Raw genomic sequence first — 23,451 nt, 5'->3', positions numbered from 1 at the left:
CGACTCTGTGCCTCTGTACAGACAAGCTGAGAACTGTCAGTCTCACTGTGATCCTGTACGTCGAGTGCGAGCACCTTGTCACTGTTTTCGCTCTGTGCTTCGGTACAGACAAGCTGAGAACTGTCAGTCTCACTGTGATCCTGTACGTCGAGTGCGAGCACCTTGTCACTGTTTTCGCTCTGTGCTTCAGTACAGACAAGCTGAGAACTGTCAGTCTCACTGTGATCCTGTACGTTGAGTGTGATCACCTTGTCACTGTCTTCGCATGCAGTGGGCAGAGGTGCATTGTCTTCTTCTTGTTCCTGTGAGTGTGTTGGACTTTCATAGTCCGCTCTTTCTTCTTGTTCCTGTGAGCGTGTTGGACTTTCATAGTCTGCTCTTTCTTCTTGTTCCTGTGAGCGTGTTGGACTTTCATAGTCTGCTTTTTCTTCTTGTTCCTGTGAGCGTGTTGGACTTTCATAGTCTGCTTGCGGTTGCTCAGGTACAGCGGGTTTACCTTCATGGTCTTGTTCATGCTTGGTGTCCGCCCGGGAGTGTTTGCTTGCATCCCTGTTGGCGTCTTTCATCACTCGCACTGTGGAGCCTGTCATCGCTCGCTCCGTGGAGTCTTCCTGTGCTCTCTGTGTGGCGTCGTCTTCGTCTTGGGTATTGCTGTCATCCAATGTATCGACGAGCTGCCATGGCACCATGGTGTTGGATTCATCCACCATGAGTAGATTCGTGTTGAGCTTTGCAACGGTGTCGCTGATGCTGTGATCAGCATGTCCAAATAACTCCTCCATGTCTGAGTAGTATTCTTTGAAAGCCATTTCATCTTGGTTGGCTTCTTCTACCACGAGTTGGTTCGTGTTGAACTTTGCGACCGTGTCGCCGATGCTGTGATTAGCATATCCGACTGACTCAGCTATGTCTGAGTAGTATTCTTCGAAAACCAAAGCATTTTGGTTGGATTCATCTACCACGAGTTGGTTCGTGTTGTACTTTGCGACCGTGTCGCTGATGCTGTGATAAGCATATCCGACTGACTCAGCTATGTCTGAGTAGTATTCTTCGAAAACCAAAGCATTTTGGTTGGATTCATCTACCACGAGTTGGTTCGTGTTGTACTTTGCGACCGTGTCGCTGATGCTGTGATAAGCATATCCGACTGACCCAGTCAGGTCTGAGAGGTAATCGTCGAAAAACAAATCATCTTTTGTTGTTTCGGAATTCTTTTTGTTCGCTTCACTGTGTGTGGTGAAGGCAGCTTTTTCCAAGGTTTTGTGCAAGTTGTTTTTCACTGTTGGTTTAAGTTCAGGCGTTTTTCTGTGTTCTGAGGCAAGAAAATTTGGTTTTACCACTTTAAGTGTCTTGTTTTCAATTTTCGGGCATTTCCCTTTTAAGTGGGCGTGGTCAGGATTCTCAGACGTCATGACGTCACGCGTAGGAACGACTTGCACATGCGCAAATCGGCTTTCTTTCCTTGTGCGGTTCGGTGTCCATTGCGCATGCGCGGCTTGCGCATGCGCATGACGGTCCGCGACGAAGACTTTTTTTGACTGCGCATGCGCGGCTTGCGCATGCGCATAACGATCAGCGCCGCGATCTTTTGTAAACTGCGCATGCGCGACTTCCGGTTCCGGCGCATGCGCAGACGCGATTTGTAGTTCTTTGCTTACCATAGACTGCAAAATGTGCTCCGACGCCATTTTATCGCGGATTTCAGCGTTTTTTCTTTCTAAAAGTTGTAAGTTACCTTTTCTTTCCGATCTGGGCTGGATTTCAGCGTTTTGGCTTTGTGAAAAATTCATGTTATTTCTTCTTTTTGATCTGTACTGTGCATTCGCGATTTCCTGATCTTTTTGTGATTTTTTAAGTCTTGCATCACTCAGTCTCTGTGCAGGTTGGACTGTGAGCATGCCTTGCTGTTCAAATTTCTCACAGTACTCTTCAAATTTGTTTAGTAACGTTTGTAAGCTGTTCCTGTCTTCACCTTTTGAGTATTTAAATCCATTATACACTTTCCTATTGACAGGCCCTTCGATGAGAATTGCTATTTTAATTTTGTCTGAGGCTTCTGCTACATCATTAGCTATGAGATAAAAATCGAACATTTGTTTAAACCTTTTCCAGACATTTCTTACATTACCAGTCGTGTCCAGCTGAGGTGGGTATCCATGCCACATCCTCGAATTAGCGATGTCTTCCCCAGTCAAATGTCCAGTAGGAGATTTCCATGCCATTTTGTGCTTTCTGTATCTGCAGCTGAGTTGTCCTGTAGTAAGCGTCTGAAGCCACTGCTGGTACCATGTGTTGTTCCTCGTGTCTTAATAAAGCTCGCAGTCTCAAATGTGGAGAAGATGCTTTATTGTGAGTTCGTTCATTCTTCAGAGCTCTACGTACGGCTACCTTCAGTGCTATCCTAGCTGCTGTGTGTCCAGCTATTAGCTCTGCCTGCTGTGTAGTGTTTCTCACTTCCTGTCCTGATCTATTTATATGGCTCTCCCGTGCTCCCTCTAGTGGTCGCTCAGTTGTGTTGCATCTGGTTAACTTGTGATCACCACAGTAGGCAGGTAACAGTTTCAACCCCCACATCTCCAAACTTCTCCTGAAGGAAATGGCTTGGAGGTGGGAGACAGGCCTCCATTCCCACCTCTGTAGTTGTTTGAAAATTCAACCCCCTATGTCTAACAAGACATGAGATTTACAGCAAAGAATTGTCATGAACTTTATTAACTGTAATCAAAATTTCTTCTATTCAGGTCTATGAACAGTAGGTCAATTTCATAAGTTGCAAAGCCACAGAGGAAATAATTGAATGCACAATAAAACAAAGTAATATTTTGAAACTTTTAAAACATATTACATTGCTCCTCTTTTTTTTATTTCCTGAACCTTATAATGGCCCCTAATCAGGTACCAAGAGGTACACAAGTGTAATCCAGAGTAAGACTTGATTTTCTTTTCAACATCCTGTGAAAGAAAATTAGCCTCCATTCAGTGCCACCCATAGATGACCCAATCACCATTGGAATTTGGTCCTGGGGAAAATCATAGGCACACACCTACATCAGAGCACTCTGTTAATCACTGTGTCTTATGCAATGATTAATATCTGGGGCTGTTTAGCAAAGGGCTAAATCGCTGGCTTTGAAAGCAGACCAAGGCAGGCCAGCAGCACGGTTCAATTCCCGTACCAGCCTCCTCGAACAGGCGCCGGAATGTGGTGACTAGGGGCTTTTCACAGTAACTTCATTTGAAGCCTACTTGTGACAATAAGCGATTTCCATTTCATTTCATTTCATATCTGTAAAACTATCAAATAAGAAAGAGAAAAACATGTTGTTGAGGTGGCAGGAGAACCTTTTCATGTTGTCATGTGAGTACCACAATATCATGGATTGTGTGCAATGGCAAGCTGAAAGAATAAGGCCATGTTAATTGAGTGAGACTTTTACGTACCAATGCAACTTTATTTTACAATAAAATATAACTGAACAACATATTTGAGAAGCAGTTTTTTCTATAATAAAGTACAGTAGAAGGAAGTTAATTAACCTGTATACAATGTAATTTAGTACATGTGATATTCTTTGTATCTGCCATATGGTCCATTGTATTCTTTTTTAGTTTCTTGTTATTTGTTATATTAACATGCTTTGTTACAGAGTGGTAGGACATAGATTTATGACACAGTAAGTTCTTAATCCTTAGTATTCAAAACACTGAGCCTTGAAGCTATTATGCCTGAATTCTGCAAGTGGCCTGCAAATGTGTCACCTCATTTTTCACACTTAATATATATTTCACTGTAGACAAATTTTAATGTAAGTGTTGCAGATGCAGGAGGCACCAAAATATATGTAACTTAAATAATTGTGTGCAGTGAATGTGTTGAACATATCCTCGAGGAATCCAGGAAGTAATGATTGCTGAAATATTGAATGAATCCTGCTGCATTATCTTTGCTTTATCATTATATTTCTCTCCCACGTTCAACTTTTGACCTTATGTTTTGCTGCACTTTGCAAGGGAGAAAATAAACATTCTGGTGGCTTATTCCATCCACATGTTAAATAAGTATTATCTGCAGATAGCATGTTGCTTCTACTTGAGCCAAAACCTTGCACGGTTGGCTGAATGTATAGATGAAGAATATAAGATGGTTGGCAACAGTTTATCAGCCTGCAGGAAAAACTGACAACACCATACAGAGCTAAACTAGTATACTTAGTCAGCAGAAGCTTTGCATCAACTTACCATCCATAAAACATGTTAGACAATATTGATTAACATCACCAGTTAAGTTTATACATCCTGCTTCTATTTCCTTCATATTTCTATCTTCTGGGCATTTGGTAGTACAAAACTTGAATATTATTGAGAAAAGAGTTGTGCTACCAAAGCTTTTTGTCTTGCACTCATCAGGACAGCTTCCCAAGAATACCAATTGTAAAGGGTACCACCATTTTAAGATTATCAGTTGGGCTCACAGAGTGGCTGAGAAACTACATATATTCATATTCAGGGCCTTACCCTTAGAAGACAGAAATAACACGTCCACACTTTGCACCTTTTTCAATTAAACAAAAGCTTGAGGGACAGCTGTTCCCTGATTCATCCCCCATGGCAATGCCTTGACCAATCAGAGCCAACTGGCCCGGTTTGAATTTGAACAAAAGTTTGACAGTTACTGTTCCCTGGTGCATTCTCTATGGCAATGCGTCTGCCAATCAGAGTCTGCTTGCCAATCAACCAACACTCTTTTCTCATGCAGTGTTAATATAATTATTAGTACAACATAAATTATTGTTCCTTTTACAATTGGTATTCTTGCAAGTCTGTTCTGATGAGTGCAGATGAAAAACTTTGACAGCATGTCTCTTTTTCAACAATATTCATGTTTTTATCTTCCAATCTGCTCCATTTTGCTCTACTGAAGCCTTTCTACAATCTTATTTTGGCTTTGTGGGATAAGAAAGGGTATAAAAGGAAGTACAACTAAGGGCAATGTCTGCATTTTAGGAGAGGACCAATTTATTGAAAAACAATGCGTAGTGTTTTGCCAGGAAATATGCTTTTATACTGTGCCAATTTTGATCATGTAATATGCTGTCTCCATTCCAGCTCCTGAAAGATTTCCCTGATGAACTGCGAGCAGACATTGCAATGCATCTGAACAAAGAAATCCTTCAGTTGCCTCTATTTGAATCAGCCAGCCGTGGGTGCCTTCGATCCCTCTCCTTAAGCATTAAGACCTCTTTCTGTGCTCCTGGAGAATACCTCATCCGTCAGGGCGATGCCCTGCAGGCTATCTACTTTGTCTGCTCAGGTTCCATGGAGGTTCTGAAGGACAACACTGTGCTAGCTATTCTAGGTGAGTGAGCAGTGTAGTCCAAAATACCCAGTACTAATTGTCATAACTTAGTTGATGGCATTGTTAAATGTGTCATCACTGGAATTAACAAGAAAAGAAGAAAAGACTGATTGTGGAATTTTCTGCTCCTGCCATCAGCAAGAATTGTGGCAGCGGTCACTAAATTTGGCATGAGGGAAAAAGTTCATTTACTGTTGGCAGGAATTTTGTTCTCCCAAATTTGATGGCAGGCTAAAGGTGGCTCAAGTTCCCCGCCAATCTGTATCCGGAATCATGCTTGCATTCATTTACATCTCAGGAATGCTCATTAAAAAGCCAACTTACTGGAATGATGTTACCCCCCCTCCCCAAATTAATGCCCTACCAGTGGTTAATTAGAATAGTCTATTTACCAATCACAAATAAGCGGCACTCACCTGGTGAGCTTCACTTCATCTCGAGGTACACATTACTTTTGCCTATCTTTAAGGGGCTGGTTTAGCTAAATCGCTGGCTTTTAAAGCAGACCAAGCAGGCCAGCAGCATGGTTCGATTCCCATACCAGCCTCCCCGGACAGGCGCCGGAATGTGGCGACTAGGGGCTTTTCACAGTAACTTAATTGAAGCCTACTCGTGACAATAAGCGATTTTCATTTCATTTCAAGGGATTTTGGGTTCTTGCCTCACAACCTGAAGCTCGAAACCTCCAACCTCCTGGGTGAATGATCATGGCTGACAGGGGATTATGCAGTTCGTCTTTCTGTGCCATTAGGGCAATGAACTCTCTATAAAGTTTTGAGGTTAGTGGAGAAAAGCTAGAAAATGTCCAGATGAGGCTTCTTGAGTATGGCTCGCATCACTGTAAAGGACATGTCCACTTAATGTATCAATTAGTTCACATAATTAATCGAGGCTTGTTTCCCTTCCCCACTCCCCCGCCACCAGCAATAGCATGTTACCTGCCCTATGCCGGCAAGAATATATAAAATAGTGATCTGCATGCAATTAACGGGCTTGAAGCCCAGTTCGCACACCACCCCCACCCCACCCACACACACACACACGTTGCTCCGACCACCACAGTGGGAAATCCACCGGGAAGGCTTTGGTGTAAGTATTGCCAAGCACAGTCCTGGCATGATAGACCCCGAAGGGGTCAAATGCTTCAGTCCATAGTTAATGTGCCCCTCTGCTGCTGCAAGGTTGCAGAGGACTGGTCTTCCAAGGGTCCTGGTGTTTGGGTGGGCTCAGGCTCTGGGTGAGGGGTTGACCCTGAGGTCCCTCCCCCGGCATGGGGTTCCTGTGTCTTGTCTGCTCTTTCCAGTCCTGAGAAACCTGAAGATCACCCTTGGCATGGTAATCTCAGGCTGCCCCCTGTTCCACAGCATCATCGTGGTCAGACCTTTTAATCTCTGAAGTGGCCTTCTCACCCTGAACTGCAACTTTTACCAGAGGTTTTATGGTAGACTTACAACACTTGTTAAGGCTTCAAATCCCTTGACACCTTTGAAATGCTATGCATCCATTCAACTTTACTTTACTTTTCACTAGCCTGTGATTGACAGCTTAATGGTTCAGACACAGCTGCTTATGGGTTTGTTTATTTCTCTTTCCTTCATGCTTGAATGCATCTCAAGTACTCTGCTTTATTGCGAATCACAATGATTACAAACACTCTCGATATGATTGACAGCTCCTCACCACATCAAAGCAGCTAAGTGCTTTCTGCTGTCAGAAAACAGGGAGTGAAACCATGGGAAGGCTCCTTGAAAACTCCCTCATCCCCTCTCTACCTGGCAAGGACCCCTGGCCCAACTCCTGCAATGCCAATCTGGCACCTGGGCACCTTGGAGCTGCCAGCATGGCATCTGACAGTGCCACCCTGACACTGCCAGGATGCTTGGCTGGCAATGTCAAGGTGCCACCCTGCCTTGCCCCAACCACCCAGGGGTCTCCAATGGCCTGGGAGACCCCTCCAGGTAGCATTATGACGGGTTCACGTTTGTGTGAACCAGTACTAAATGGCGCCCTGGCGAGGTCTCCCAGGCGTGGCTGGTGAGTCACGGGCGCGGGTGAATCCAGCGTCCGGGTATTTAATGGCTCATTTAAATATTACGTGTTACTGCTCCTCTTGCTTTTCTCCGGCTAGGTTCTCTTTCGGCCCAGTGGTAATAGCCTCTCTGAGAATCTGGAATCAATTCAGATGACACATTAAATTAGACCCTGTGTTGCTACTGCCGTTGATCTGTGGGAACCATAGGTTTATACCGGCTGTGATGGGTTTGTCATATAAGATCTGGGAGAAGGAGAGGGCTGAGAGGTTTAGAGATTTGTTCATGGAGGATAGATTTGCTGGGCTGTAGGAGTTGGTGGAGTTCTCAACTCCTGAGAGGGAATGGTTTTAGGTATTTGGAGGTACAGAATTTTTTTGAAAAGAACTCTCTTCATTTCCTCGGTTGCTGGTTCCTTCTCTTATGGATAGGGTGCTGTCTTTTGACAAAATAAGGGAAGGGAGGACATCAGAGATATATGGACAATGATGGAGAGGGAGAAGGCTTTGTTGGAGGAAGTAAAGGGGAAATGGGAGGAAGATTTGAGTTTGGCTTTGAAGGGGAAATTGGAGTGCGACTCTACATATGGTCAATTTTACATCCTCATGTACAAGACTAAGTTTGTTTCAGTTGAAAGTGATACATAGGGTGTACATGACCAGGGCATGTATGAGTGGGTTCTTTCCGGGTTTACAGGACAGATATGAACGTTGTTGAAGCGGACTGCAAACCATTCCCATATGTTTTGGTCTTGCCCTAAGTTGATTAAGTTCTGGGCTTCCTTCTTCAAAACAATTTTTGAGATTTTAGAGTGGAACCATGCCCAGTGGTGGTGATCATTGGAGTGTCAGACTTGCTGGGGCTGAAGGAGGGGACGAAGGCTGATGTCATGGCCCCCGCCTCTTTAATAACCTGGAGGCAAGTCTTGCTTGGATGGAGGACATCGGTGCCGTCTGAGGCTTCGGCATGGCTGGGGATTTGTCAGAATTCCCGCATTTGGAAAAGATAAAGTATGCCATAAGGGGATCGGAAGAGGAGTTTTACTCTAAGTAGCTTCCATTCATTACCTTCTTTAGGAACTGGTTGTCATCAGCAATTGGATGGGGGGGGGGGGGGGGGGGGGGGGGGGGGGGGGGGGGGGGGGGGGGGTGGGGGGGGGGGGGGGGGGGGGGGGGGGGTGGGGGGACGGGGGGGGGTTGGGGGGGGGGGGGGGGGGGGGAGGGGGGGTGCTGGGGAAATATGGGATAGGTGGGGTTTGGTTGTTGCATATTTCTACAAAAATTGTATAAATTTGTTTGCAGGTACAACAAGCAATTAGGAAAGCAAATAGCATGTTACCCTTTGTTTAAAGAGATTGGAGTGTAAGAGTAAAGAAGTCTTACTGCAGTTATAAAGAGGCCAGGTAAGACCAGTGATGAGGAACTGCATATTGTTTTGGTCTCTTCTAAGGAAAGATGATCGAGCAAGGAAGGTGTGAATTCAAGTGCCATTAGACTGATTTTTGGGATGAGGAACTTTTCCCATGAGGTACAATTGAGTAGATTAAGCACGTATTCCCTCGAGTTAGAAGAATAAAATACAAACTTCTTGATGAGCTCAAATATATTGAAAGGATGTTTCCTTGGCTGGAGTCCACAACTATGGGTCACAGTCTTAGAATGAAGAGTTGCTCATTTAGAACTGAAATAAGGTGAAATTTCATTACTTTTTATTCCTCCATGGGGTGTGAGAATTGCTTGCAGGACAAGTATTTGTCAGCCATCCCATACTTTTCCTTGAGAGAATGATGTTGAAATGCCTTTTTGAAACTCTGCAGTCAATAGGGTGTAGGTGCTTCCATAATGCTGTTCGAATGGAGTTCTAGAATTTTGACCCGATGAAGGAACGACGACAACAGTTCCAAGACAGGATCATGTATCGTTTTAAGGTGAACATGCAAGTGGTGATGTTCCATCGCATCTGCTGCCATTGTCCTGGGTGATAGAGGTTATAGGTTTGGAAGGTGATTCGAAGGAGGCTTGACAAGTTGCTGCAGTGCATCTTTTAGATGTTACACACTGCACCCAATGTGCATCAGTGATGGACGGAATAGATATTTAAGGTGGAGGATTGGGAGCTGATTATGCGGCTGCTTTGATCCGGATGGAGCTACACTTGTCCAGGCAAGTGCAGAGTATTTCATCACACTTCTGACTTTTGCCTTGTAGATTGTAGACAGGCTTTTTGGAATCAGGCGGTGAGTTACCCAATGCAGAATTCCCCACCTGTGACCTAACCTTGTAGCACAGTATTTATATTGCTGGTCCAGTTAGGTTTCTGGTCAATGGTAACCACCGCCTCCCTCCCCCCTCCCCCCTCCCCCCCCCCCCCCCCCTCCCCCTCCCCCCCCCCCACCCCCCCCCTCCCCCCCCCCCCCCCCCCCCCCCTCCCCCCCCCTCCCCCCTCCCCCCTCCCCCTCCCCCCCCCCCCTCCCCCCCCCCCCCCCCTCCCCCCCCCCCCCCTCCCCCCCCCCGCCCCCTCCCCCCCCCCCCCTCCCCCTCCCCCCTCCCCCTCCCCTCCCCCCCCCCCTGGAAATTGCTGGTGGGGATCTGTAATGAACTCCAATTGGCTTTATTGGTTGGCCAATTGGAGTATGAGCTCCCTCAATGATAGCTCATTGAGGGGGCCCATATAATCACCTGTGTAGGCTTTGTGAGCAGTCTTAAGTTGACTGGACTGCTAGCAGTACTGTTTTGTAGCTGCTCCTGTAATATTGTTATTGTAAATAAATATTGGTGTGGTGACGGAACTCCTGCTTCCCGTGGATTACTACAGTGGCGACGAGGTAAACTACGAACTTTGCGGAGACCAGCTGCCACACTTGGGGGGTAAGCCTTGCCATTTTAAAAATGTCGTTTTTTGGGAGGTTAGAGGCATACAACCTGGCTATTGAGGACTGGTCCCAGTATGTGGAGAGAATGTGTTACTTCTTCCGGGCAAATGATATACTGATGGACGAAAGGAGATGGCTTATCCTGCTGTCGGCATGCGGACCCTCCGCTTTCGCCATTATACGTAGTCTGACTTATCCCGATGCGCCGGACATGAAAACTTTCCAAGAAGTAACGGAATTGGTGAAAGAGCACTACGACCCAAAACCACCCCTCATTTTGCATAGGTACAGATTCTACACAGCAAAGCAGGAAGACAGGGAGTCAGTCACGAATTTCTTGACCCGCCTGAGAAGGCTGGCGGAAAAATGTGAGTTCGGCCCGACGCTAAATGAAATGCTTCGGGACCGGTTAGTGTGTGGTATAAACGACCTCACAATACAGAAACGCCTGTTGGCGGAAACGGAGCTAGACTGCAGGCAGGCGTTACAGCTCGCACTGTCCCTAGAAAAGGCAGCAAGTGGGGCGCAGGAACTACAGGGTACGCCAATGGAGGTAGATACCTGTGAGAGGGACTACCACAACGGGTCCTGCTACCAGATAGCCGCTCTCAGGAAAAACCTGAGGAATAGAGGGGAAAAAGGAAAACCCCAGAACTGCCCCCAAGTCTGCCAGGAGGAACTGGAGACAGAGGGAAGTACCGGCTGAGGCTCCCCCAACAGAGAAGGACCGTTTCTGGCACCAGACAAAGTGGGGTAACAATGACAGAAACCCTAGAAGGAGGTGGCAAAAGAGGAATAGCAGGTGGGGACGCAGGGAAGTACACAACCTAGACGCCCCATCCTCCGAAGGGGAACAATTATATAATATTACAACGAAGCAGAACCCATTAGGATTACCCCACGGGTGAACGGGCAGCCGACAATAATGGAAATAGACACGGGTGCGGCCGTATCAGTAATGGGAGTGGCAGCATTTAGAAAAATCAAAGATGGACTCCAGCCACTAACCCTAACAAAAACATCGACGAAACTTAAAACCTACACGGGGGAACCCCTGGAAGTTCTAGGCACAACTCGTGTACCTGTGGAATATGAGAAACAATTGCTCAGATTACCGTTGACGATAGTAGAGGGCTCCGGACCGAGCTTAATTGGATGGAACTGGCTGAAAGACCTAAAATTAGATTGGATGAAAATTTTCCAGAGTGGAAGCGGGCAGTTGAGTGGAGTACTCCAAAAATACCTGGAGGTCTTCCAGGAAGGTTTGGGGGAAATCATAGGCGCCAAAGCAACTTTGCACGTGGACCTAGAAGCCCTTCCGAAATTTTGTAAGGCCAGGCCGGTACCTTTTGAATTAAGGAAGAAAGTAGATGACGAAATAGAAAGGTTACGGCGCGACGGCATTATCAGACCAGTACAATTTTCGGAATGGGCAGCGCCGGTGGTACCAATTTTGAAGCCAGACGGCTCGATACGTCTCTGTGGAGATTTCAAACAGACAGTAAACAAATGCACACTTCTGGACAAATACCCAATCCCGAAAATAGACGACCTATATGCCAAATTGGCAGGTGGTCTTTTGTTCACGAAACTAGACATGAGCCACGCCTACCTGCAGTTAAAACTGGACAAGGGCCCCCAGAAGTTCGCTACGATCAACACCCTGAAGGACCTTTTTCGTTATACTAGGCTACCCTTTGGAGTGTCATCAGCCTGCGCTATATTCCAGCGTACGATGGAAAATATTCTGCAGGGACTACCGCAGGTGGCGATTTATTTGGACGATGTCTTAATCACGGGTAGGACAAACAGGGAACACTTAAGGAACCTGGAGGAAGTGCTCAGGTGTTTCGCAAAGGCAGGCGTATGGCTAAAAAGGGAAAAATGTGTTTTTCTGGCCCCACAAGTGACGTACCTGGGATATAAAGTAGACTAGTCAGGCTTACATCCATTAGAAGACAGAGTAAGGGCAATAAAAGAATCCCCAGCTCCCACCACGGTCCAGGAGTTACGATCATTTCTAGGGTTGGTAACCTATTATGGAAAATTTATTGAAAATAGGGCATCCATCCTAGAACCCCTCCACCAGCTACTAAAAAAGGGGCAAGAATGGGAATGGTCCACCCGCCAAAACCAAACATTTGGGGACATTAAGGAACAGCTGTTATCCGAAAATGTCCTAGAGCATTATGACCCAAGGAAGGAGTTGGTGGTCACTTGTGATGCATCCCCCTATGGGGTAGGAGCCGTCTTAGCCCATAGAGGAAGGAATGGGGAAGAACGGCCAATAGCCTATGCTTCGAGGACCTTGGCGATGGCTGAGAGGAAGTACGCCCAAATCGAGAAGGAAGGACTGGCGGTGATATTCGCAGTAAAAAAATTTCACCAGTATCTGTACGGGCAGAAATTCATCATAGTGACGGACCATAAGCCGTTATTAGGGTTATTAAAAGAAGACAAGTCAATACCCCCGATTGCATCAGCTAGAATCCAACGCTGGGCGTTGCTACTGGCGGCATATAGATACGTTCTGGAGCACAGACCGGGAACGCGAGTAGCACATGCAGATGCTTTGAGCAGACTTCCCCTCCCGGACACTCCGCCGCAAATACCAAAAGTAGAGGAGACAGTAATGACTCGAAATTTTTTGGACACCCTACCAGTAGACGCACAACATATTCGGTTGTGGACGCAAAAAGACCCAGTTTTAGCCAAGATGAAGCATTTACTTCTAACAGGGGAACTGGAAAGACCAGTGGAGCCCCAGATGCACCCATACTGGAGCAGAAGGGACCAAATAACCGTAGAAGACGGTATCCTATTATGGGGAGCCCGGTTAATCGTCCCAGCTCAGGGCCGTCAGGCAATCTTAACTGAGTTACATCACGGACACCCAGGGGTGTCTAAAATGAAGATGCTAGCTCGAAGCTACGTTTGGTGGCCAGGTTTGGACACAGACATAGCAGCCTTGGTACGTCGGTGCCAGGAGTGCCAACAGGGGCAAAGAGTACCACCAGCGGCGCCATTGCACCCATGGGAATGGCCAGGCAGACCCTGGACCTGCCTGCATATTGACCACGCCGGCCCTTTCATGGGCTCAATGTTTTTGGTGACAGTGGACGCCCACTCCAAATGGTTGGACGTCCACCGGGTAAACACGGCAAGCACAGCATCGACAATTGAAAAGCTCAGGGCCTCGTTTGCAACACATGGACTTCCGGAGGTATTGGTGTCGGACAACGGAACGGCATTCACAAGTGGGAAATTTGGAAAATTCCTGAAGGAAAACGGAGTCCATCACATCAAAACGGCCCCTTACCATCCAGCGACCAACGGCCTGGCAGAGAGAGCGGTCCAGACACTTAAAGCGGGACTGAAGAAGCAGCCAGCAGCGTCAATGGACACAAAGCTCTCCCGCTGGCTGTTTGATTACAGGACCACACCGCATTCCACAACGGGCATACCGCCAGCTGAACTCTTAATGGGAAGGCGGCTGCGAACGAGGCTGAGTCTCCTTTTCCCAAATTTAACGGGGAAAGTGGAGAAACAACAGGAGGCCCAATGCAGGGGGCATGATAATAGTCGGCAGCAGAGACATTTCCAGGTGGGGGCACCGGTTTGGGTCAAGAATTATGGGAATGGACCAACGTGGGTCAAAGGCACGGTAGAGTCCCAAACAGGGCCCATATCCTATGAGGTTTCAATAGGAGATAAGGTGCTGAAGAAACACCTAGACCAAATAAGGGCAGCGGAACCACACCTGGAGGCAGGCGAAGCAGGACCGTCTCAAGCTGGGATAGCCCAGACGGAAAGGATACCCACACCCCAGCCCCGAGCAATTTCTCCAGACCCCGTCATCCAGTCATCAGAGTCGGAGATGGACACACTCAACGAGGCCGCCGTGACACCTCTCCCTGAGGAGGAGGAAGAACAACTTCCAAGGAGGTCGTCAAGGAAAAGACAGGCACCTATAAGGTACACCCCGCCCACTTCGGAGAACGACCCGGCGGACGACACAGAGGTGACAGACCCAGACATGAGGAGCAGGAAGAAGCTCAGAGGAATGCCAGCTGGCAGGAATTCCTCGGACCTTGGGGGGGGGGGGGGGGGGGGTGTAATGAACTCCAATTGGCTTTATTGGTTGGCCAATTGGAGTATGAGCTCCCTCAACCACATTGTTGTGGGTCTGGAGTCACATGTAGGCAGATTTCCTTCCCTAAAGGACACTAGTGAACCGGATGGGTTTTTTGTTACAATTGCTGATAATATTATAGGCACTATTACTGAGACTAGTTTTATATTCCAGATTTATTAATTAGATTTACATTCCTTCAGCTGACATGGGGTTCTTGAACCCATGCCCCCAGAACATTACGCTCGGAATCTGGATTACTAGCCCAGTGGCTTTGCCACTGTGCCACTTTCTCTACTGTACATGCAATGACCCTGCCTCCATTGCTTACAAGGGGGAGAGAAATCCAAATACTAACAACCCTTTGGGAGAAGAAATTCATCCTCATTGCCATCTTAAATGGGAGACCCCTTATTTTGAAACTGTGTCCCCGATGAGAGATGGTCTATTGCCTAGCACTTACACAGTGTGAATGTTAGTTAAGATGCAAATGTTACTCCAAGGGTTGTGAATCTTTGGAATTCTCTAGACAGCTGTGAATGTTCAACCATTGAGCAGAAGCCAAGGGTGCAATCAGTCACATTTCCTGCACTAATGAGCTCCACTAGATCCCCCACTGTGGCCTCCGAACCCCCCCCCCCAAACATCAAACTCACCTATAAAGGGCTCCTGGAACCTCTGCACTCCACCTCCCAGGCCCAATCTCCAGCACAGGTGAAATTCCATCTGGGCATCTTGACACTGTCAGCCTGGCACCATGGCATTGCCCCTGCAAGCCTGGTAGTGCCATATGGGCATTGCCAGGGTTCCCAGGTGGCACAGCTATGAGCCAGGCTCATGGTGCCCAGATGGAATCAGGAGTGCCAGGGTACCACCTTCCCCGAGCCTGACCACCCAGGGACCCCCCCCCCCCCAAAAAAGTTCCGGGGGCAGCACGGTAGCATTGTGGACAGCACAATGGCTTCACAGCTCCAGGGTTCCAGATTCGATTCCGGCTTGGGTCACTGTCTGTGCGGAGTCTGCACATCCTCCCCGTGTGTGCGTGGGTTTCCTCCGGGTGCTTCGGTTTCCTCCCACAGTCCAAAGATGTGCAGGTTAGGTGGATTGGCCATGATAAATTGCCCTTAGTGTCCAAAATTGCCCTGAGTGTTGGGTGGGGTTACTGGGTTATGGGGATAGGGTGGAGGTGTTGACCTTGGGTAGGGTGCTCTTTCCAAGAGCCGGTGCAGACTCGATGGGCCGAATGGCCTCCTTCTGCACTGTAAATTCTATGAAACATCTGGCTCCTGTTTGTGGAGACTAGTGCTAACCGGCGCTCACTCGGAGTCTCCGAATCAAATCCCACGCTTTGGATTGCTCCAGCGAGTGTTTACTTTAATATGCAAATTTGTCTGATTGTGGGCGGGATCCAGATCACAACATCTCATGTAATTTACCGGCAGCGTCACACCCCGAGTTGGGTGTGACGCAGCCATTAGATCACGCCCAGAGTTTGATAGATTTTGGATACTAAGGGAATCAAGGGATATAGGGATAGAGAGGAACCATAGAGTTAAGGTCAAAAAAATCCGCTTTGATTTTTTTCAATGGCAGAAACAGGCACCAAAGTTTGAATGAACTATTCCTGTTCCAATTTCTTTTATTCTTAGACATAGCCATCAATCTGCTATCTTAAATTATTACAGTTTTAGGATCTAAGCTGGTAGCTCTCAGTTTGAAGTCAATTGATCATGGTTTTTCATCATCACTGCCTTCTCTTGGCCAACTTGTACTTCTTACATATCTGATAGGAGAAAAACACCAGACTTGTGTTGAGCGGTGGCAAGTAAAGTATTGGGTTATGTGGATTGGCCATGCTAAATTGCCCCTAAGTGCCCAAGGGTTAGTTGGGGTTATGGGGATAGAGCTAGGGATTGGGCCCAGGCAGGATGCTCTTTCAGAGGGTCAGTGCAGACCTGGTGGGCCGAATGTCCTCCTTCTGCATTGTAGGGATTCTTTGATTCCATGCGTACACCATCTCCAGCTTGTAAATCAGAAAAGAGTATGGGAGGAGAGTGAGGTGGTTGTGTCAGTATCGGCTAGCACCATCTTTTCCATGAGGATGAAGACTCCTTCTATTTGACTCAGTGGTATGGATAATTAGAAAATCAAAGTTAAGGGAGAGAGTAGAAGTGCAGGTTAATGATGAGGACTTTCAACTAGTTAAAGGAGCCAAGGGTTCAGGAGAGGTTCGTAACGTTTCCAGACCACGTAATAAAACAGAGTACAGAAGGTGGCAGGAATCTAACCTCAGGCAGAGCAAAAAAGGTGACGAGTATGAGAAGGGAGGTTGTCAATGCAGGACTGAGGGTGTTGTACCTAAATGTGTGCAGCATATGGAACAAGGTAAATGAGCTTGTTGCACATTACAATTGGTCGGTACCATGTTGTGAGCATCACAGAGACGTGGCTGCAAGGGGATCAAGGCTGGGATCTGAATATCCAAGGATATGTGTCCTATTGAAAGGACAGGCAGATGGGCAAAGGAGATGGGGTTGTATTGTTAGTAAGGAATGAAGTTAATTCGATAGCAAGAAGCGATATAGGATCAGAAGGCATGGAATCTCTGGGGATAGAGTTGAGGAATCGCAAAGGTAAAAAGACCCTGATGGGAGTTATGTACAGGCCCCCAAGCATTAGTCAGGATGTGGGGCAGAAAATAAATCAGGAGATAGAAAAGGCAGATAAAAAGGCAATATTACAATAATCATGGGGACTTCAATAAGCAGGTGGATTGGGAAAATCAGGCTGGTAGTGAATCCCAAGAAAAGGAATTTTTGGAATGTCTGAGATTTTTTTTGGAGCAGCTTTTGGAGCCTACTAGTGAACAGGCAATTCTGGATTTGGTGATGTGTAAAGAGGCAAACTTGATTAGGGAGCTTAAGGTGAAGGAATCCTTGGGGAGCAGTGACCACAATATGATAGCATTTTCCCTGCAGTTTGAGATGGAGAAGCTGGAATCAGATGTAATGGTATAACAATTGAATAAGGGTAATTACAACGACAAGAGGGAGGAGCTGGCCAGAGTTGATTGGAAAAGGAGCCTGGCAGGGAAGACAGTGGAACAGCAATGGCAGGATTTTTTGGGGGTTATTCGGATGGCACAACAGAAATACATCCTAAGGAGGAGGAAACATGCCAAGGGGAGGACGAGGTATCCATGCCTGATGAGGGAAGTCAAGGACAGCATAAAAGCAAAAGAAAGGAGACCGTGGCGAGGATTAGTGGGAAGGCAGAGGATTGGGAAACCTTTAAAAGCGAGCCGAGGGCAACTAAAAAAGCAGTAAGGAGGGAGAAGATGAAATACGAGTGTAAGCTAGCTAGTAATATAAAAGAAGATAGGAAGATTTTTTTCAATATGTATAAGGTGAGAGGCAAAAATACACATTGGACCACTGGAAAATGAGGCTGGAGAAGTAGTAATAGGAAACAAAGAAATGGCAGAGGAACTGAATAGTTACTTTGCTTCAGTCTTCATGGTGGAAGATACCAGTGGGATGCCAGAGCTCCAGGAGAATCAGGGGGCACAGGGAGTCTAGTGGCCATTACTAAGGAGAAGGTTCTGGGGAAACTGAAAGGTCTGAAGGTGGATAAATCACCTGGACCTGGTGGACTACATCCCAGGGTTCTAAAAGAGAGAGCTGAGGAGATTGTGGAGGTGTTGGTGGTGACCTTTCAGGAATCACTGGAGGCAGGAAGGGTTCCAGAGGACTGGAGAGTGCCTAATGTAACACTGCTCTTAAGAAGGGAGGGAGGCAGAAGATGGGAAATTATAGGCCGGTGAGCCTGACTTCGGTTTTAGAGTCCATTATTAAAGATGGGATTACGGAGTACTTGGAAGTGCATGATCAAATAGGACTGAGTCAGCACGTCTTTGTCAAGGGGAGGTCATCTCTGACAAATCTGTTAGGGTTCTTTGAGAAGGTAACAAGGAAGCTGGACAAAAAAGAACCAGTGGACGTGATTTATTTTGATTTCAAAAAGGCCTTTAACAAGTTGCCGCACAGGAGACTGGTTTTAAAAATAAATTTAGAGTACCCAATTATTTTTTTTTCCAATTAAGGGGCAATTTAGCATGGCCAGTCCACCTACCTGCACACCTTTGGGTTGTGGGGATGAAACCGACGCAGGCACAGGGAGAATGTGCAAACTCCACACTGACAGTGACGCAGGGCCGGGATTGGAACCCGGATCATAAGTGCCGTAGGCAGCAATGCCAACCACTGTGCCACGTGCCGCCCCACAGAAGACTGTTAAATAAATTAAGAGTCCATGGTATTCAGGGTAAGATCCTGGCATGGATGGGGGATTGGCTGAAAGGAGAAGGCAGAGAGTGGGGATAAACGGGTCTTTTTCAGGAAGGCAGCCAGTGACTAGTGGTGTACCTCAAGGGTCGGTGCTGGGATTCCACATACTACACTCTTTAAAATGTATCCAAATTAGGGAGTTGCACTGGAATTGAATGTAGACATGAAATCGGGCTTATTTACAAAGGACTATCCTACTTAGTAGCAGTAGTAGGCCATTTAGCCCTTTGAGCCTACCCCGCCATTTGGTGAGACCATAGCTGATTTGACTGCAGTCTCAACTCTACTTTCATGCCCCCATAACCCTTGAATCCCGGGCGGCACGGTGGCACCGTGGTTAGTACTGCTACCTCACAGCACCGAGGACCCGGGTTCAAAACTGGCCCCGGGTCACTGTCCATGTGGAGTTTTTGCACATTCTCCCCGTGCCTGCGTGGGTCTCACCCCCACAACCCACAGATGTGCTGCTAGGTGGATTGACCATACTAAATTGGCCCTTAATTGGAAAAAAGTTTAATTTTAAATAAATAACCTTGACTCCCTTGTTTATCAATAATCTGTCCACCCAGCCATGAACTGCTTTTAACATAATTATATCCATTTTTCAATTAAGACGACGAAAGCTGTGCGTAGTACTCCAGATGTAGGATAAAATTTGTTGAGGAGTTCGGGGGCCTTGCCTGCCGGCTGGAGAGCCAGTGTGAGAACCATGCTGCCTATTTTCGTGATGGTCTGCCAGACCACATGTCAATTAGGCAGTGGCAAGTCCACTGGCAGGCTTTCCCCTGGAATCAGGGAATCAAGGATCTGGGGACAGAAGGCTCGCCCACAGAGCTGCTGACAGCTCTTACGCTCAGCAGCAACACAGGGGAGGCAGTGGCTTCTTAAAAATTCCCTTGCAGGATGTGGGCATCACTGGTTTGGCCATCATTTATTGCCATCCCTTGTTGCCCATCAGAAGGTGGTGGTGAGCTGTCTTCTTGGATTGCTGCAGTCCCTGAGGTGTAGGAGCACCCAGTGTGCTAGTGGGGAGGGAGTTCCAGGATTTTGACCCAGTGACAATGAAGGAACGGCGATATACTTCCAAGTCAGGGTGGTGAGTAACTTGGAGGGGAACCTCCAGGCGGTGGTGTTCCCAGGTATCTGCTGTCCTTGTCCTTCTAGATGATGGTGGTCATGGGTTTGGAAGATGCTGCCGAAGGAACCTTGGTGTGTTCGAGCAGTGCATCTTGAAGATGGTACACACGGCTGCTATTGTTCATAAGTGGTGGAGGAAGTAAATGTTTGTGGAAGGGGGAGCAATCAAGCAGGCTGCTTTGTCCTGAATGGTTTCAAGCTTCTTGAGTGTTGTTGGAGCTGCACTCATCTGGGTACGTGGAAAGTATTCCATTGCACACCTGACTTGTGCCTTGTAAATGGTCAACAGGCTTTGTGGAGTCAGGAGGTGACCTATTCGCCACAGGATTCCTAGCATTTGACATGCTCTGGTAGCCATAGCAATTATATGGCGAGTCCAGTTCAGTTTCTGGTCATTGGTAACCCCAGGATTTTGATAGTAGGGGGATTCAGCTATGGTAATGCCATTAAATGTCATGGGACAATGGTTAGATGCTCTCCTGTTGGAGATGTCATTGCCTGTGACTTATGTGGCGCAAATGTTAATTGTCAGCCCAAGCCTTGATATTGTCCAGGTCTTCCTGCATTTGAATATGACTGCTTAATTACCTGAGTCCCCACTTTGACGTTATGTTGGAAGAAAGGCCATTGCTGAAGCAGCTGAAGATGGTTCCGCTTATGACACTACTGTGAGGAGTTCTTACAGTGATGTCCTGGATGATAAGCTGAGATGATTGACCACCAACCACCTTTCTTTGTGCCACATATGACTCCAGCAAATGGAGGGCTGTCCCCCTGATTCCCATTGACTCCAGGAAAAACTTTGGCTTCAGGATAAATACCATGGAATGACCGAGGCCACAAGTAAGTAATGTGGGGGAGTAGTTTTGTAGGCAGAGTGGTGTAGAGGTATCAACGGCAAGGGAAGGAGGTGGCTCCCAATGGATCACCCTACCCATGGAGGTAACAAGCTGGCTGCATAGTTCTAGCTGCCCTGCATGGCACCAGGCCCGCCTGCAGCTGGTTTAATACAGCAGTGTAGGATGATGCTCTTAAGTTGTTTTATTTGGCCACTTAAGGGCCTCAATAGGCAGTCGGGCGGAAAGATCAACTGCAGGCCTTAATGCTCAGAACTTAATTCTGGTGTAGGCAATAAAGCAGTGGGATTCCAGTATCCTATCATCTCACCTCCAATGATGAAGTTTTCTTTTGCTGGAGTGGTCCTGATATGACTTCTTCTCTTCCACATCAAATCCACAAAGCAGCCTGGCTGGAAGCTGTGGCATTATCTGCCACTTAATTGACAGTTACATTTTTCAGTCATCTCCTTCTAACAGTGGCTCTTCCCCACTGCTTTAATTTGATCTTGTACTTCACAAAATATCAAACTAATGAAGCCTGATGAACATCACACTGAGAATGTTGACCATCCTTTGGATAGCTGACTTTTAATAAAAGGGAGTAGATGGTGGGAAAGCAGAATTAATCTTTCTGCTGTTGAAGTTTGTGGCAAACCCTTCCCCACTGATTAAATACATTTTGAAATGGGCTCTCTGATACATCGCCAATATATTTAGCCCTAGAAATTTGCACAATTGTTGCATAAATGTTGTACAATTGCAAACCTCCGTGCTGATTCTTGGAAGCAGTACAAACCTGTCAGTGCTTAAGTGTCAAACATATTGATTAAAAAGATTAATAAGGTAATACTGAAACAATTGTTGTGAATAAGAAGACTATTTCTAATTCATTTAGGAACAGGAGTAAACAATTCAGCCCCTCATGCCTGTTCTGAAATTCAGTTAGACCATGGCCTATCTACTTTCAGGCAATTTACATTTTTGATACGTATTGTTATTTAAAACACTTTTGTACTTGGCCGACTGGGAACTAATCTAACATTCAGTGCCTGGGGGTAAATAAAGTTAGCTAGCTGACTGGATGGGGATCAAACAAATGGAGGTAATCAGCTGGGAGGGAAAGCATCAATAGAGCTGGAATGGAATCAAATACATAAGAACTGCAGAAACAGGAGAATTCCTGTGGCTGTAGATGCTCAACAAATGCACCAAAAATGTCTCTGATGTTTTCTTTGGAGAAAATTATTATTCTAAGTGCTTTGTTGCAGGCAGTTTTGATTCATTAATGATTTGGGTGCCATTTAATCAGGCATTCCACAAGTTCTTCAAAGCTGGGTCGTGACAGTACCACACACAGTTCAGGCAGTCCACCAATATTGTCTGCGGGGAATCGGTTTATTTAATCTTCAACAGTGAAAAAAAAAGTCAATCACAGAAGGTTTTCAAAAATACCCATTAGGCAATATATATCTGAAGAGCAGAAATAAAATTGGAGATTTGTGATAATTGGAGTGTCTCCCATTTTCTCTGATATCTAGTGAAGCTGATGTAATAGTCAGATTGGCTGATTTGTTGGATAAACTTTGTATCATGTGCCTATACTTTGAGAAAGGATTAATCAATCCAGGCAAAATGTTAACGGAATCATCAGTCGGTCTTTATCTTAACAAGCAAATTAGAAACAAATAACGTTATGTGCTATGTAATAATTGTCACCATTTCATATGCTTTCACCTGTGGATGTGCATGCGAAAGTTTAATGCCCATTTCTTTAAATTATTTATTTTCACAAATCATAGTTGTGAAGGGATGTACAAATAAGTACTACTATAAAATCATTAAAATGCTCTTAATTCTATTTTTATGTTTATTTCTTAAATAGTTAAGTTTAAATAGTGAAGGGGGGGAAATGTTTCTACATAGTGCTACAATCCACAATTTATGCCATCCAATTTGCATGCAACAAATTCACTAGATGACAACATAATTACAGATGAAACAAGTCATTTACATTCATCCATACAGAATGATCCTTATAGCCCAAATTGATATTAAATGGTTCCAAGTTTTGACTTCCACTGCTCTAAGAATTCATTTTGTGTAGATGGACTTCCTAACATGGACATTTATTAATTTAAACCAGTGATCGCCCGCACCCCTCCCTTGCCTCTACTTCCTTGGGATGCGGGGATGACTCGGCAAAGGTCGTAGCGCTGAGGGAGGAGCACTGGCAAAGGGCCGAGAGGTGAGGGACGAGTTGTGCTATGCTTCTTCATGTAGCATAAGCTGCTTCCTTGATGTATGCCCTGACAAAGAAAGGTTCAGACTTGGAGATAGGTTGACACATTTATTGAACAGTTAACAATTCTCCTACTTGAGTTCGACTCTCCTGCTAATCTTGCTATAGTAACTCAGTCTAACTAACCAGTCTGCTCTAAGCCATGCTGTGGGTGTGATGCTTCCTGATCTGCCCCATCCTTCTCTCTTGGTGTCGCCTGTAGAAAGAGAAAGAGCATGTGTGCCCTGTCCTTTTATATGGGTTGCCCCCTTGTGGTAGTGTCACCTCTAGGTGTCTTGACTGCCCATTGGTCGTGTCCTATTCTAAGTGTTCATTAGCTGTATGTCTGCATGTCATGATGTTTCTGTTGCTCCCTCTTGTGTTTACTTGGTCTTAGTGTATTTGCATTAACCCCTTGTGTATTTATAGTGATGCATATCACCACATCCCCCCTTTTTTCT

The 23,451-nt window shown here is 46.2% G+C and overlaps 1 protein-coding gene across 1 annotated transcript in view; it reads left to right on the top strand.

The window, feature by feature from the left end:
* The window catches only part of kcnh3 (potassium voltage-gated channel, subfamily H (eag-related), member 3), a 1,115,372-nt gene that overhangs the window by 944,577 nt on the left and 147,344 nt on the right, over positions 1–23,451 (top strand). The window contains exon 10 of the mRNA XM_038789040.1: positions 5,107–5,356. Within this exon, the coding sequence (XP_038644968.1) occupies positions 5,107–5,356 (250 nt within the window). The remainder of the gene's footprint in view (positions 1–5,106; positions 5,357–23,451) is intronic.

The sequence above is a fragment of the Scyliorhinus canicula genome, chromosome 2 (genome assembly GCF_902713615.1).
Source record: "Scyliorhinus canicula chromosome 2, sScyCan1.1, whole genome shotgun sequence".
Classification (NCBI taxonomy): Eukaryota; Metazoa; Chordata; class Chondrichthyes; order Carcharhiniformes; family Scyliorhinidae; genus Scyliorhinus; species Scyliorhinus canicula.
The sequence above is the reverse complement of the archived record's forward strand: the minus strand, read 5'-3'. Positions and strand labels throughout refer to the sequence as shown.